General features: G+C 40.2%; 1 protein-coding gene across 3 annotated transcripts in view; it reads left to right on the top strand.

Moving 5' to 3' along the window:
• Positions 1–16,747, top strand: part of RIN2 (Ras and Rab interactor 2) — a 236,935-nt gene that overhangs the window by 186,774 nt on the left and 33,414 nt on the right. For all 3 annotated transcript variants that reach the window (XM_036751603.1, XM_036751604.1, XM_036751605.1), the window contains 3 exons: positions 7,268–7,460; positions 12,050–12,161; positions 16,095–16,167. In XM_036751603.1, the coding sequence (XP_036607498.1) occupies positions 7,268–7,460; positions 12,050–12,161; positions 16,095–16,167 (378 nt within the window). The remainder of the gene's footprint in view (positions 1–7,267; positions 7,461–12,049; positions 12,162–16,094; positions 16,168–16,747) is intronic.

The raw sequence follows: 16,747 nt of genomic DNA on the forward strand, positions 1-16,747 counted from the left end.
CGTTTTCCCCCTTTGTATCTCTAGTTCTTACACAGTACCTGGAACATAGTAGGTGCTTAATAAATGTTGTCTTTCAAATCTGAAGAACTTATGATGAAAAATGTTATCCATCCCCAGAGAAAGAACTGATGGTGTCTGAATACAGATTGAAGCATAACTTTTTTTACTTCCTTTTTCTTGAGGTTTTTTTTTGTCTGTGTTTTCTTTCACAGGATGACTATTATGGATATGTTTTGCATGGCTGCACATGAGTAACCTATATCAAATTGCTTGCCCCCTCAATGGGGGAGGGGAGAGGCAGGAAGGGAGAGAATTTGGAACTTAAAGTTTTAAAAACAAATGTTAAAAATTGTTTTTTCATGTAACTGGTGAAAAATACTAAATACAAAAAAAAGGATATCAAAAAAATAAATGTTGTCTTTGAACACAGTAGGTTCATTAAGCATGAAGCATAAATTTCTTCTACAACTTTCCTTTTATTCTCTGATATCATGAAATTCTTTATATCACTAAGAAGCCCTTTCCATTTCTAGACTGAATTCCTCTACAGGCTCTGCCTCTGACTTTCCACAGGACTTTGTCTACCATGCTATAGAAACCTTCACCCTGGAAGCTGACTCTACCCCTGGACTGCCTCTGACAACCTCAAGGTCCCCCAGGATAAGCTCATCACCAGAAATCTCATCATAGAGATTGTTTTAGCTTTGGTATTCACATCTCATCTGGAGCCCTCAGTTGCCTCTGCCCCTCTGATTGGAGGACTGGAGGGTGGAGTTAAAAAACTCCTCCCAAAGTCTCCTTTATGTAAAGGGAGGGCCAGGAATTTCCAGCCAACTCTTCATTTTCTTTTCTTTTTTCTTTTCTTTTTTTTTATTTTAAATTTATTTATTTAACATATTTAGTTTTCAGCATTGATTTTCACAAGAGTTTGAATTACAAATTTTTTCCCCATTTCTACCCTCCCCCCCACTCCAAGATGACGTATATTCTGGTTGCCCTGTTCCCCATTCAGCCCTCCCTTCTGTCACCCCACTCCCCTCACATCCCCTTTTCCCTTCCTTTCTTGTAGGGCAAGATAAATTTCTACGCCCCATTGCCTGTGTATCTTATTTTCTAGTGGCATGCAAAACTTTTTTTTTTGTTGTTTTTGAACATCTGTTTTTAAAACTTTGAGTTCCAAATTCTGTCCCCTCTTCCCTTCCCCCCCACCCTCCCTAAGAAGTAATGTAAACAAAACAGTTGAACTTTAGTAAGTCCCTTATGATTTCTCTTTCTTGTTTACCTTTTCATGCTTCTCTTGATTCTTGTTTTCAAAAGTCAAATTTTCTATTCAGCTCTGGTCTTTTCACTGAGAAAGCTTGAAAGTCCTCTATTTTATTGAAAGTCCATATTTTGCCTTGGAGCATGATACTCAGTTTTGCCAGGTAGGTGATTCTAGGTTTTAATCCTAGCTCCATTGACCTTTGGAATATCGTGTTCCAAGCCGTTTGATCCCTTAATGTAGAAGCTGCCAGATCTTTGGTTATTATGATTGTGTTTCCACAATACTCAAATTGTTTCTTTCTGGCTGCTTTCAGTATTTTCTCCTTGATCTGGGAGCTCTGGAATTTGGCGACAATATTCCTAGGAGATTTCTTTTTGGGATCTTTTTGAGGAGGCGATCGGTGGATTCTTTCAATTTCTATTTTACCCTCTGGCTCTAGAATATCAGGGCAGTTCTCCTTGATAATTTCTTGAAAGATGGTATCTAGGCTCTTTTTTTGATCATGGCTTTCAGGTAGTCCAATAATTTTTAAATTATCTCTCCTGGATCTATTTTCCAGGTCAGTGGTTTTTCCAATGAGATATTTCACATTGTCTTCCATTTTTTCATTCCTTTGGTTCTGTTTTATAATATCTTGATTTCTCATAAAGTCACTAGCTTCCACTTGCTCCAATCTAATTTTTAAGGTAGTATTTTCTTCAGTGGTCCGTTGGACCTCTTCCATTTAGCTAATTCTGCCTTTCAAGGCATTCTTCTCCTCCTTGGCTTTTTGGAGCTCTTTTGCCATTTGAGTTAATCTATTTTTTAAGGTGTTGTTTTCTTCAGTTTATTTTTCAGTATTCTTTTGGGTCTCCTTTAGCAAGTCGTTGACTTGTTTTTCATGGTTTTCTTGCATCCTTCTCATTTCTCTTCCCAATTTTTCCTCTACTTCTCTAACTTGCTTTTCCAAATGCTTTTTGAGCTCTTCCATGGCCTGGGAGCAGTTCATGTTTTTCTTGGAGGCTTTTGGTGTAGGCTCTTGCACTTTGTTGTCTTCTTTAGGCTGTAGGTTTTGGTCTTCTTTGTCACCAAAGAGAGAATCCAAAGTCTGAGACTGAATCTGGGTGTGTTTTCGCTGCCTGGCCATATTCCCAACCAATTATCTTGACCCTTGAGTTTTTCAGTGGGGTATGACTGCTTATAGACTAAAGAGTTCTATGTTCCACATTTGGGGGGGATGCGCCAGCTCTGCCACACCAGCACTCCTCCTTCCCCAAGAACCCCCAACCCGGACTGGGCTTAGATCTTCAGCAAGCTGTTCACTCCTGCTCTGATCTGCCACTTAATTCCTCCCACCAGGTGGGCCTGGGGCTAAAAGCAACAGCAGTAGTATCTGCCCCACCTCCGCTGCCCCTCGAACTCCTTCCACTCCCACAGCTTTTCCCACTAACCTTCTCCGCTCTCTTTGGTGTTTGTGGGTTGAGCAGTCTGGCAACTGCTGCAGCTCACTGATTCAGGGCGCTAGGGCCCGCTCCACCCGGCTCCTGGTCTGGTTGGTCTGAGCCGCTCATGCTGGGCTCTGCTCTGCTCCGCTCCCAGCTCCCAGCTCCGTGTGGGATAGACCTCACCCAGAGACCATCCAGGCTGTCCTGGGCTGGAGCCCTGCTTCCTTCTGCTGTTTTGTGGGTTCTGCAGTTCTAGAATTGGTTCAGAGCCATTTTTATAGGTTTTTGGAGGGACTCGGCGGGGAGCTCATGCTAGTCCCTGCTTTCCAGCTACCATCTTGGCTTCATCCCCGGAACAACTCTTCATTTTCCACCAGCTTCTCTGCTTGGTTTTGGCCTTACCAACCTGACATCCCCTACTTAGTGCCCCTCTCCCCCACTGGCATTCTTTCAGCTTGCATTTCTATTCCCAAGCTTTTACCACAGTACTTGGCATGTAGTAAAATCTTAATAGATGCTTATTGATTGGCTAGCTAAACTGCTGTAATCAGAAAGGTTTTTCTCATATTTAGCTGAAGTTTTGTTTTCAGGAGCTTCCTACCTTAATTCTACCCTCCAAGCATAAAAAAAAAACCAAATCTTAGCCCTTTAATATGAGAACTCTTCAGATGTGTAAAGATAGCATTCATTATGTCCATCCTGAATCTTTTCTTTAGGCTAAATACCCTCAGTTCCAGAATTTTGTCATAGTTTCCAGTCTCCTCACCGTCCTAGTAGTCCCCCTAAAGTCCAGTTTATCCAGAATCCTACTGTTGATGACAAACTGGTTTCAACCATGAACACAATTTCACAACAACGAAAACTTAAGAAATTGTATCTTTCTAAGATGGCCTCAATCCTTTTATTCCAACAGTTCTGCTTTCTGAGATGGCCTCTGTCTTTTTGTTATAAGTCTTATTATTAGGACAGAACTTTGCATCCTATTTTTGTGATACTTTCTGCTGTAGAGGCACAAGGATCATAAATTATTTAACCATTCACTTTATTAAGGACAGCCTCCATAACATAAGCTAGAATGTATGTCCAGCTTTATATTGCCAAGCACTTGCAATCTGTAAAAATTAAGTTTTTTGTTTCTGTTTTTTATTTGGTGGGGGGGGGAGTGGTACATTTGTTGGTTTGTCATGTAGTGTATAGAATGCTAGACCTGGAGCCAGGAAAACCTGTCAGGTATTCTAATCCTGCCTCAGACACTTACTTCGTGTGACCCTGGGTAAATTTCTTTGCCTCTCTCAGTTGCAGTTTCCTCATCTGTAAAGTGATTATGAGAATAAAATTAGGTAATAATTTGCAAACCTTAAATTGCCACGTAAATGCCAGCTATCATTATTGTTAGCTATTGTTATTGTTAGGCATACTCCCAGATTACAGCAGGTCTCAGGCTCTCAGTGCTACTGCCATCGGTAAGGGATAAATTCTACTCTGTGAGACTTTCTGTCTGGCTTTTGCAGTTTCCGATGGAAATCTGAAATTCAAAACTGGCTCAGAATTATTACATTTTCTACATCTCGGAGAAAAAAAAATGCTATCAACACGAGTCTGAAAATTGTCAAGAACTGTCATTCCTGCTGGCAGCCTGCTGCAAAATAGCAGTGGTTCAGGCTCCAAAGAACTGAATCTTCAAAGGAGGAGGTTTTGACTTGGGGCTTGGGATACACGGTGATTCTTTTCCAGCTGCTGAAATTCACTATGAACACAAATAACCAGATGAAGTTACCTTACAGAACATATAAGAAAAATGCTCCTGAGTCAATGAGATATAAATTGAGAGTTGCAAGATCTGAGAAATGAAAGGGTGTGATATTTCTGAACACAACTCCACCCAAAAGGAGTGGGAGTAGAAGCAGAAGGCACTAACCCCAAATGTAACATTTGGCAGCTAATGAAAGAGCCACAGTCATTTTAACCCCTAACCCCACTGCCTCACCTATTTGGCATTGATATGAGCAAAACAATATCCCTTGTCTCTTTCCAACTTTTTTCACTTTCCTCGTAAGTTGCAAAATGTACTTTGTGTAATTGATGTGGATTTCTAGGTGTGAGACCCAAATCTAAGCAGCAACTTTATTTATCCTTTCTAAATAAATACAAGTCTGGTCAAGAATCACAGAGCTAGACTGGAAGGTATTTCAGAGATCATGTATTCTAAACTCTCATTTTAGAGATGAGGAAAATGAGGCCAGCAAACTTAAGTGACTTGCCCCAAGGTCACACCGGTAGCAAGTACCAGAAGCAGGATTCAAACCTAAATTCTGTGACTCCAAAACACTGCACCATGTACTGTTAATAGAACTGTAAGAAAGGAGGAAAGTCTAGTAAATTATGTGCTTGATTGTTGAAGAAGCCACTGAAGAAATTTTAGACAGAAGCCAAAGAGTAAAATGTTTGGTACCTGTCACCTCTGGTACAAGGACCTGAAAGCTCTGAGGAATTCACTGTAATTTACCTTCTTGAATTTGACAGTCTTAACCATGGTCAATATTGAAGCTCATTGCCTATGATCCTACTTGTATTGTGTGCAGATTTCATAATTTCAAACCGTGGTGGTGGTGGTGTTTAGAGGTTTTCAATCATGTCTGACCCTTTATGACCCCTTTTAGGGGTTTTCTTGGTAAAGACACTGGAGTGGTTTGCCACTTCCTTTTCCAGCTCATTTATCGATGAGGAAACTGAAGCAAACAGTTAAGTGACTTGCCCAGAGTCACAAGCCAGATTTGTCTGAGACCAGATTTGAACTCAGGAAGATGAGTCTTACTGACTCCAGGCACTGTACTCTATCTATCTGCTGTGCCACCTAGCTGCCCTTTCATACTAAGATACATCTTGGGATTTTTCAGTTTTTCAAAGAAGTGAATCCTTTATTTTTTTTTTTTCAAATAAATACAAAGGACTTGGATAAAATCCAGGGTTGGGAAAAGGACAGACAGCAAGTGAGGCCATATAAAGGAATAACCATAAAGGTCTTACCTTTGTAAATGACTAAGTGAACCCCTCAATTTAGACCAGTCACGTCGGTCTATGATGTATAATTATAGGAGTAGCTTATTTAACTGATCTAAGCCTAGAGTTACGTCTTTAAAATTGGGAGGCTAAGTTAAACATAGGAGCCAGCAGAGCCTGACAGAAATTAATTGCTTCTAAGACAGATACATGTTCAAATTACCAAGAGCAAAATAGTGTATGAGGAGCAAAAGTTGAAGATGCCAACATACTCTTCTTCTGGAGATACTTCAGGTTTGACATTTCCCCCAATAAGCCTCTGCCTACTAAAGATAGAAGAGAGATGAATGTGAGCAAGAATGGAGGGTTTGACAAGATCTTCAGTATTCTCCCTTTTTCATTTCATTAAAGCAGGCCTAGGATGATATTCCTGCAGCTACACAGAGAGTGGCATAACACCACGATTGTCCTTTCCCTCTAAAGTATGCCAAAGACAGTATGGCACCGTATGAGTGACATAAAGTCCTACAGAGTGTGGCCTTTGTTTAAAAAAACCCAGGGGGGGCTAGGTGGCGCAGCGAGTGGAGCACCAGCCCTGGAGTCAGGACGACCTGAGTTCAAATTTGGCCTCAGACACTTGACACACTTACTAGCTCTGTGACCTTTGGCAAGTCACTTGACCCCAATTGCCCTGCCTTCTCCCCTCCAAAAAAACAAACAAAAAAAACCATAAAAATAAAAAATAAAAAAAAAATAAAAATAAAAAAACCCAAAACCTAAGTTCCCTAAAATGAAGGTTTTACTGGTTTAAATAAAAGTATTAAGTGACTCCCCTATTCAACATTCTTCTATGGCTCCATATGATGCTAAGATAAGGATAGCTCACATTTAAATAAAGCTTTAAGATTTGTGACTAGGTGACACAATGGATGGAGCCCTGGGCCTGGAGTAAAGGAGATACGAGTTCAAATCCTCAGATACTTACTAGCTGTAGGACCCTAGATTCATCACTTAGCGACTATTTGCCTGTTTCTTCATCTGTAAAATGGCAATAATGATAGGAGTTAACTCCCAGAGTTATTGAAAAGATCAAATGAAATAATATTTGTAAAACGATGAGCACAGTGCCTGGCACATAGTAGGCCCTACATCTTGTTGTTCAGTTGCGTCCAACTCCTTGTGGCAGAGATACTGGAGTGGTCTGCCATTTCCTCGTCCAGCTCGTTTTACAGATGAGGAGCTGAGGGAAACAGGGTTAAGTGACTTGCCCAGGGTCACACAGCTAGTAAGTGTCTGGGGTCAGATTTGAACTCAGATCTTCCTAACTCCAGGCTGGGCACTCCATCCACTTTGCCACTTAGCTGCCCAGCTGCTATGTAGTGCTGGCATTAGGAAAATAAATTTGGCAGCATGTGGAGGATGTATTGGAGAGAAGAGAGACTCGAAGCAGATTGGACTAACCTCTCCTCTGGGGTCTCTTCCTACTCTGAGACTCTATCTTTCTGTGAAGAGTTTTGGTTTGAAGAAAAAAAAATCCTATCACAGCCCTTTAAACATTTGTTTTTCCTCTTCCCTCTAGTATACTGAAAGACATGGATAATGTCTGCCCTGAGAAAAAGGATTTAAAAAGCTGCCCCCGGGATTCTGGCTACGACAGCCTCTCCAACAGACTCAGCATATTGGATCGCCTTCTGCACACTCATCCCATATGGCTACAGCTGAGTTTAAGTGATGAAGAGGTAGCAGGAATACTTCAGTCCCAGCCTCCAGGGGTAAGCAAGAAAGCTTCAGCAGAAGAATTTCTTATGATCTGGATTGCTGATCAAAAGGGGTTGACCCATTGCCTTTTACATACATGAAGGTCCTGTGACTTCATGAGGAAGGTGGGAATGCCCAGCACTATCATAGATATCAACTTTAATTCAGTGACTTAAAGTCTGAGTTGCCACAGGCTCATCAAGGGTGTGACTTACCCATGATCACACAGTAATGAGTATCTGGAGTAGAATCTGGATCAGGGTCTTCCTGACTCCCAAGTCCAGCACTTTATTCACAGTACCACACTGCCTCAAACCTTAGTCACCTTGAAAGGTCTTTGTTTTGTTTTTTTTAACCAATGTTAGGTTTGTAACTCAGAGACAATGATACTTGCTGTGTTAACTGTGTGTTAACTGTGAATCTTGTCCCTATAATGGAAGGTAAGTAGCTGTCTGAGCAGATAGCTAGAGCTATGTGAGTCCCCTGTAAAGAAGGCTAAGATCCCAGTAGTCTAATTAACATGACTTTGAAGGAGGATTCTAGCCCTGGGATGGGGGAGGGGAATAGGGAAGGCTGAAGAGCTGGTGCAGCTGGGTGGCTCAGTGGATTGAGTACTGGCCCTGGGGTCAGGAAGACCTAAATTCAAATCTAGCCTCAGATACATACTAGCCGTGTGATCATGGACAGGTTGCTTGACCTCTGTCAGCCTCAATTTCCCAGAGATGATAATAGCATCTACCTCCTAGAGTTGTCACAAGTATCAAATGAGATTAAATTTGTAAAGTAATTAACACAGTGCCTGGCACATAGTAGGCACTTAATAAATGCATGCTCCTCCCCACTCTCCTTAGTGCAGGGACTGAAAGTTTCATGACTTGGAATTCAGAATGAGCCTTCTTCTGAATTTCCCAGTTGCTGCTCTGGCATGAGGCTGATAATGCATGTCAGGTCCCCAGTCTAGGGGTAGAGAGGTTTTTTTTTTTTTTGGAGATTCTAAACCTCTTTGGTTATGCCCCTGCTAGAACTTTGTGACCTCTCCTTTTCCAGCCTGAAAATGCCTCTTAGTGATTTGTGTTGCAGAGAATGATTTAGGGATCAAAGGCTGGATTTTCCTATCCATAAAAGGGATGAGGTACCCAGATCTACTAGAGTAATTTACCACAAATTGTGTTTGAAAACACAGTTATCATAGTTGATTTTATCTTTGAAGGAAGTAATCCTGTGTAGCAGATGGTATTGTGGGCCTCCAATTTGGGTATTATATTTCTTATCAAAAATATTGTGGATCGACTTGACTAGTGCATAAATTAATTCAATACGAAGTTATACATGACAGTTATATGAGATTCCATGCCGTCTTGGGGAGGGAGGGGGGAGGGAGGGGAGAAAATCTGGAACTCAAAACTATGTAGAACCGTGTGTGGTAAACTAAAAATAAATAAAGAAATTTAAAAAAAAAAAATCACCCAGAAAAAAAAATATTGTGGACGCCTACACTTGCCCGTGGAGTTGATAGTTCTGTGCTGCATTCCTTCAAACAAGTGGGTTTTGCCTAGTTGCTAGGCAACACTGCCCTTCCCTTTCCCTCACCTACAGCAGGTAAGGAAGGCGCGTGCACACCTGCTGAGACTTGTGTAAGGAGTATCCCTGGCAAACTGACTCTTTTGTCAGCCCTTCAGACAGATGTCTTTCTTCCCTCTTCGGTGTGGGCCTTGGTGAGGTCCCCACCATTGGCACACTATGAGCTGGAGTGAAGGCAGAGGAAATATGTATCAGATATAGCCAGAGAATGGAGGAAGGCCAAGGAATATATTTCTTAGCAAAAGGAAGTGAATTATAGAGAGGGAAAAGTTGTTTGAGAAAACAATTCAATATTTATAAAGCAATGCAAGGCATTCTGGCAAATGACAAAAACAAGACAGTCCCTACCCTCAAGATCTTATATTGTGATGGGGGAATCTTACTCATATGCCTAGATGTCAATTTAGTGTAATAAAAAGTAATTTCAAGAGCCAAAGAAAATTAACAGCTTGGGAAGTTGAAGATCATGAAAGACTTTATAGTAGGATGGGGAAGAATGTATAGAAAGCCTTTCCCTAAAACTTTGAGAAAACTAATTCTCCTTTTCCCTGCCAAAGTGCCCAGAATAGTGCAGGGCACAGAAAATGCCCGTGGAACTGAAGCCTGAAAACTGCTTTCATTACCACACACAAAAAGAATAACTTCCATTTATATGGTATTTTAACGTTTACACTCTACACACTTTATCACATTTGATCCTCACAACAACCATGTGAGGTAGGTTCTTTTACATACCCCCATTTTACAGATGAGAAAACAGAGACTGAGAGAGAGGGTAAGACCAGGCTTATACAGCAAGTAAGTTTTGGACAGCTTTTAACCTTCCTGATTCCAACTCCAACACTATCTCCTATATCACATAGCTGCCTACATAGTAGGTCGCACTTTTATACAGATTTACAAAGTACTCTCCATGTTACCTCATCATAACATAAGCCTAGCCTGCTTGCAGCCCTGGCTGGTGGGGACATAGAACATTTGGGAGGGGCGGGCTCTTAATGGACAAGTATGTATATCCATAACTGATGGGGAAGAAGCTGTGGCTCAGGTGTGACTTGTCCTTAGAGAGAAGAGCTGCCGGGCCAGCTTGGCAGGAATGGGATAGCAAGGAGGTAAGATGTCTTGCAGTTTCACAATTGTGCCTTATTCTACAGGTGTGTCTAAGAGACACCAAAGCTAGGTGAAATTGAGTGGGGGTGGGGGCAGTGGGGAGAAATGAGCACGGTATTCTGATAGTAAAGTAAAGGAAAATAGGTGGGGAAGTTTTTTCTGCTTTTTAAAGTATATGCCTTTTGACCAAGTCCAGTGCATGGCAGATGTGACCTAGCCTGGTTTGGAATTTTCATAGGAAAGAGTTAGCAGTAAACACCCTTAAACGCCTTAGGGACAGTGCACTGATGCCTGGTCACAGGTGGAACTGCTTCTGGGATGTTCAGTGAGCTTTTGTGAAACCCTGGTATTTAACTACCATCTAGTAATTTATGCAAGTTCCCCACCCCTGAATTCTAACAACCTCTGGGTGGCAGAGCAGACAGAGCTCAGGACCCACTGTCAGGAAGACCTGAATTCAGATGCTTACTAGCTGTGTGACTCTGGGCAAATCACCTTACCTCTGCCTGCCTGTTTCACCGTATGGAAAATGGGGAACATAATGGTGTCTGCCTCTCAGGGTTGCTGTCAGGATCAAATCAAATAACATTGTAAAGGGCTTTGCAGATCCTAAAGAGGTACATAAATGCTAATTATAATCAATCCCTGAAAGTCATTTACTAAATGGTGCCCAATTCATATGCTTCCTCTCCAGTAGCGCAAGATCTTGGATGCAGTACGTGCTTAGTAATGTTTATTGAATTGAAATCAAATTAACTTAAAACTTCTGTCCAGTAGATTCCTCTTTCCTGCCACATGTGAGAGAAGAGAGAATTAATTTCCTCTCTTACAGCTTCATAGCTGCCTTCCAGCAATTTTTCACGTCTGCTCTGCACCCCATCCATCCTTCCTAGAGGTAGGCCTTACAGTGACCCTGAGAGATAGGTCCTCCATATATTATCCTCATTTTACTAAGGGAAAATCTAAGGCTATTGGAGGCTAAGAGCATTTCATGTGTCCAACATCACATAGCTAATAAGTGGCAGAAACAGACTAGAACTGTGATCTGATGCCAGTGCAAGTGTACTTCCCATTCCCATTAACACCTTGCTACCGCTCAGCAACACCATTTCACTCCTGACAACCAGCCATCCGTTTTTTAAAGAGTAACAAAGGACTTACTAACTCAAATTAGGGAAAGTGTATAAAATGAAAGTCTACAGGATGTCGGAGAAGTGGAGTGTAAAGTAGCTACATGCAGAGAAAATATGAGAGACAGTTAAAGGGTCAGAACATGTGTAATAGGGAGAAAAGACAGGACAAAAGGAGTTTGGGATTGTGAGGTAATGATTGTCTAAGGATCAGAATTTAAAGTTGTATTTTTCAAAACATATATATAATATATATATATAGCTAAAAAGAAGATTTAGACATTGGATAGAATTTAGGTGTTTTTCAAGAGAGATGTCAGCGTAACTTTATTTTATTTTGATTCAAACCTGTGAATTCATGGTATGGGGAACTCCTAGTTGGAAACTTCTGTAACTTATAATCTCAGGGAGGTTGCCTGAACCACTGAGAGGTTCAATTACTTTTTCTCAGTCACAAAGCTTATATATCAGAAACTAGACATGAGCCCCTCACCATTAAAAAATTATAGTGGAATAAATAATAATAAGTGGAGTAAATGTTTCCTCTGCAACTTGCTTCCTGTTCAGCCTTGGGTAAGTCACTTAACCTCTGGTCCTGAGTCTATTCAACTATAAAATAATGAGTTTAGAGTAGCCGACCTCAAACGCTCATCTATGAGCTGTATACATTGCTAAGGAGCATTTTAAGCCTCTCACATAAAAATTGCAATGAAGCAAGTCACGTACAGTATGACCTTTGGAGTGTTTTTAATTGACAAAACTTTTTTCCCCCTCACAACTAGATCTTCCTGGTTCGAAAATCTTCTAAAATGCAAAAGAAAGTCCTCTCGCTTCGTCTGCCCAGTGAATTTGGGTCATATCTCAAGGAATTTACAATAAAGGAAAGCACATATAGTAAGTAGCTGGTGTGTGTTTTAGTCATCAGTTGTGTGAATTCTGTCACCATTTTGGGGGCTTCCCTAACATTTTTAGGAGAGGCTATGAATTGTGGCTGGAGTATAGGACCGCAGGGTGATCAAATATTCTCAGATCTAACGCTGGTTCACTGCATGACTATCATAATATTTAACTTCTTTGTGATCTAAGGTGAAAGGGAGTTGCACAGATGTTCTGGGACTGAAGTCTGCCTCCCAATAAGCCTCTACTCTTTTAAGTGGTGCTTATCAAAGGTAGAATTCAATCCTTGAAGGTCTGTGTGGGAAATTATCTCTTTTTCCTGAACTTCTTTTCAAGCTATTTAAACCAGACAAAGCTGAGATTCTGTTTGGTTTGTACTTATTGCTTATTAGGTATGTGAAGCCTCATTATAGATCATCTTCACAAAAGCCACAGATTTAAATAAAGAGGGGACAGATAGTTCCGTTGATCTGCCAGACACCAGAAAGGGAAGGCAAGATAGAGCAGACCAGAGAAGATTCATCTGAGCTGAAATCATATGTAAAGTTAGCAACCAGGTTCTAGTCCCACAGCCTTCCTTTTAGGGCTAAACTTGTCCTATGGGTGTAATCTCATCTTTCCACTAGAGCTTCAGAAACTCAGATTCTAAAGTTTAACACTATCCCATTGTTTGACCTTACCTCAGAAACAGAAGTTTTTTTTTCTTTTTAAAACAGATTTTTGCTTTGATATCTTTTGTTTTTACATCACATTACACCTTGTACTGCTCCCACTCACCCTACAGAACCATTCCTTCATACAAAAAGTTTTTGAAAAAGAGGAAGAGAAGAAAATTTTCCAGCCAAACCAACCATCTTAAGAAGTCTTATGTTACATACAATATAACACCCCTGTAGACTCCCACCTCTGCAAAGGAGTAAGGAAAGGTTCCTTCTCATTTATCTTCTTTGGAACCAAGATTGGTCATTATAATTTTTCTTTTTCTCATTGATCACTTTGGGGTGTTTCCCTAGCAGGGGTGCCTCTGTGTAAAAGGTTATTGGCATTTTTGTAACTATTTAATTCCAAATTGCTTTCCAGGACAGTTGTACCAATTTGATATTCCACCAATTATTTTCATGTGCCTTTTCACAACATTTCAACATTTATTTTTCCCAACTTTGTCAGTTTTCTGGGCGGGGAATCAGGTTACTTTTCTAAAGTTAATGGTAGAGATTAGAACACTCAGCTTCTGTGTTTATAGCTTTTTTCTGACCAAATGACCTTCAACTTTGGCTGTGAAATGTTGTGATTTGTAAATGTCAAGTATCTTATAAGACCACGCCTATGTTAAATATTGACATGTAAAGATACATGCAAAGTATTATTAGGAGCATAAACTTAAATGAAATAGCACTGATTCATTTATTATTTATAATGGAGAAAATAGATGTATTAGCTAAACAAATGTGATGATATTGGGCCCAATATAAAATGAAAGAAGATATGAATCAGTGTTTGAAGTTCACCAGATAAGCCAATCAAGAAATGGTAATTCTTACCAACTGTGATATCCTTCCCGATATCCAAAAGAATTTAGCCAAAAAAAATTCTTTTTTAATTCCTACTGTAAATTAATTTAGAGTTTTATAGAAGATACAAATTCTTGCTCTTTAAGATTCCATGCTGCTGGCAAGAGGTCCCATGATACCTCATTTTTCCCAACTAGGTTATATGGCACAAAGTAGAAGAGCAGTATACTCTATGACACTTCCCCAGGGGTTTGATCAGGTTGACTAGAGAATTTTCCCTGGAAATGGCCAGCGCTCTTATTCTATCCTATTCCACAAGCAACATAGATCTAGAATAACCAGGGTCTACTTTATGTTTGGGGATTTGAAATCTGTCTATAGAGTTTCTTAACCCAGGGTCTGTGAACATTTTTTAAAATATATTTAACTTTGGCTATAATTAGTTACCTTTGTAACCCTATTTTCTTTTATACATTTAAAATGTTATTCTGAGAAGGGGGTCCATAGGCTTGCATTTAGAGTGCATATGAGGTCTGTGACACCAAATAAGGTTAATGAATCCTTACTTTAGAAGATCTCGTGCCACAAATTATTTATTCCTTCGATTCACATGGAAGTCCTAAAGTGCCCCCAACCCCCATCATTGGAGATTCATCCCTTTGGCAAAAGTGTGCTTTGTGCTTTCTGTGTTCTTCTATTAAAATGTAAATAGGCCTACAAGAGTAACAAACATGTTAAGTCATTAATACCTTTATGGATTAGTTGATCAGAAGTTGGTCTTCTCTGGGCAACAGCAGGTGAATAACTTGGAGTAAAAGGAAGGAGAGCAAAAGACACAACTTACAAACTTTCCCTTCTTTCTTTACTTCATCTTTAGAGATGAAAACATCACTCAGTTGTACTAGTTCATGGTCACTGGGGGCACTGGCTGCAGTCTCAGTGGCCATATGGCCACAACTCTGCCAATAATAAGATACTGCTTCTTCTCTAACAGGCTGTCCCAGACTCCCTGTGGACAGATCCTCAAGAAATGAGCACTTTATTTCGGTATTCTGTTTGGGGAGAGACAAAAGTCACCTCTCAACTTTAGCCCTCCTAGACTGGCTTCTTTGAAACTTGGTCTCCCAGATGGCCCTTTGAGGAATGTTGGGTGTTAAGAGAGTGAGAAAGATTTGAGCTGGCTCCCAAACACCATGACAACAAAAATATTTTCATTACAAAACATATTTCCAAGTCAAGTTGACAGTCAACCTATTTTAAGCAATATTTGGTATTTCTAAACACTTAATGCAACAAAAGAATTTGGAGAGGCTCTTGTAATTCTTTATAAAGGGATATGATATAAATTGCTTTTGGTTATTTGGAATATTGTTGGGGGAGGGGTGGTTTTGTAGTCACTAACTCCCAGGCTTCTCTATAAGAATCTAGGATAATTTTCAGAGGGATACGATGGATCTGCACAAGGGAAGCATTTGTCCCTAGTAGTTGTGCTATTTCTGCTTCCTCCCAACCCTGTGCCCAAATAGTTTTGTCCAATCCGAGTCAATCTCCATATAGTTCTCTGCTATTGCTTAAATGAAAGATGTTTTCTGTGAAAAGGAAATGTTGTCATAGAGAATTATTTTGCAATATATAATCTGGGTAATATGATTTCCTAGGACTTAAACCCCCTCACTGCCTTTTTCAACTCATCTGTAAAAGGAAGGTGCTAAACTATTTCTGAGGTTGCTTCCAGCTCTAAGTAAATCTTTGATCAGACTATGATCTTGTGATCCACCTTGGATTCAATTAAATTTCAGACTTTTTCCAGTAACTTGGAAGTGTCTCTGTTTTGAGGGCATATTAAATATGTGGGTGTCTGAGTCATTCTCACTGAGTTCATCAGATAACTGCTTCTTCAAAGCTTTTTTGATGTCCCAAGAGCTTTAAAATGGGCCTGTAACAAAACTTGGGGCATTTTTGGCCCTTCTGAAATGGGCTTTGAGAAGTGTTGCCAAGGAGCCATGGGTCCCAGTCTACTCAGAAAGAGTAGAGGGACCCAATATATTCTCTGTCATGTTCTTCTGATGTTGGTCAGCTTTTCCCTCTACCATATCTTTCCATCCCTACCTCAGCCTTGTTTTGTTAGTAAAAAGTTGTGCAATTGAATCTGTTTTGATCTATTTACCAAGCATTAGAACATGTGCTTGGAATGGAAGGCCGGAACTTCATGTGGCCAGATATTCTCTAGTCTGTTTCTGGCTGACACACATAGTCTGCACAGTTGGTTTTGATTAAACTAAACAGTAGTTTGTTGAAGATGGCAAAAGCAGTCTTTCTTACGGGGTACAATGTTTAGAGGGCTTTTGTATGTGAGCCTTTCCCATTTTCAAGGTGCACTTTGGGGGAATGACCTGGTTTCTTTCATCTCTCTTTTTAGCTTTTTCCTTGGAAGGCTCTGGGATCAGTTTTGCAGATTTATTCAGGCTCATTGCTTTCTACTGCATTAGCAGGTAAGACTCTCCTTACCCCTCAGGGTCATGAGTAGCATCAGTCAGACCACCGTGCATGTGAGACGCACTATTTGAGGATTGCCTAGTTATTAAACAGGTTAGGGTAACAGCTGTTCAAACATGTAAATGCCAGTAGAAGTCATTATAAATATAAATCTGACTAATAAGAAAGTCTGACCAGTTCCAACTAGAAACTCAGTTGTTCTCCCTTGGCTTCCTAAAGTGTAAATTCCTAATATGGTGGCTTCATAAGGGACTTTCCATCACTCTGAGCCTTCTTTAATTTTACCCACAAGAACCAAAAGGCAGGAAAACCAAAGGAGATTGGAATGAATGATATCAAGATGTATGTTTAAAAGTCCCTGGTCCTTTTTTGAATACTTGTATTAAAAGGTGAAAATCATTCTTCAAATGTGGCTGTACTTTAGGGGGATTTTGATGCTCATTCACTTCTTTTTTCTCATAACCAGAAAGCTTTTAGAATTACTTAACATCACCCGTTATCTAACTTGAAATACCAACTGGTTAAGAGCTTGAGTTGATAAATCAAGGTATTTAGAATTGGAAGGTACCTTAAAGA

Source organism: Trichosurus vulpecula, chromosome 3 (genome assembly GCF_011100635.1).
Source record: "Trichosurus vulpecula isolate mTriVul1 chromosome 3, mTriVul1.pri, whole genome shotgun sequence".
NCBI lineage: Eukaryota > Metazoa > Chordata > Mammalia > Diprotodontia > Phalangeridae > Trichosurus > Trichosurus vulpecula.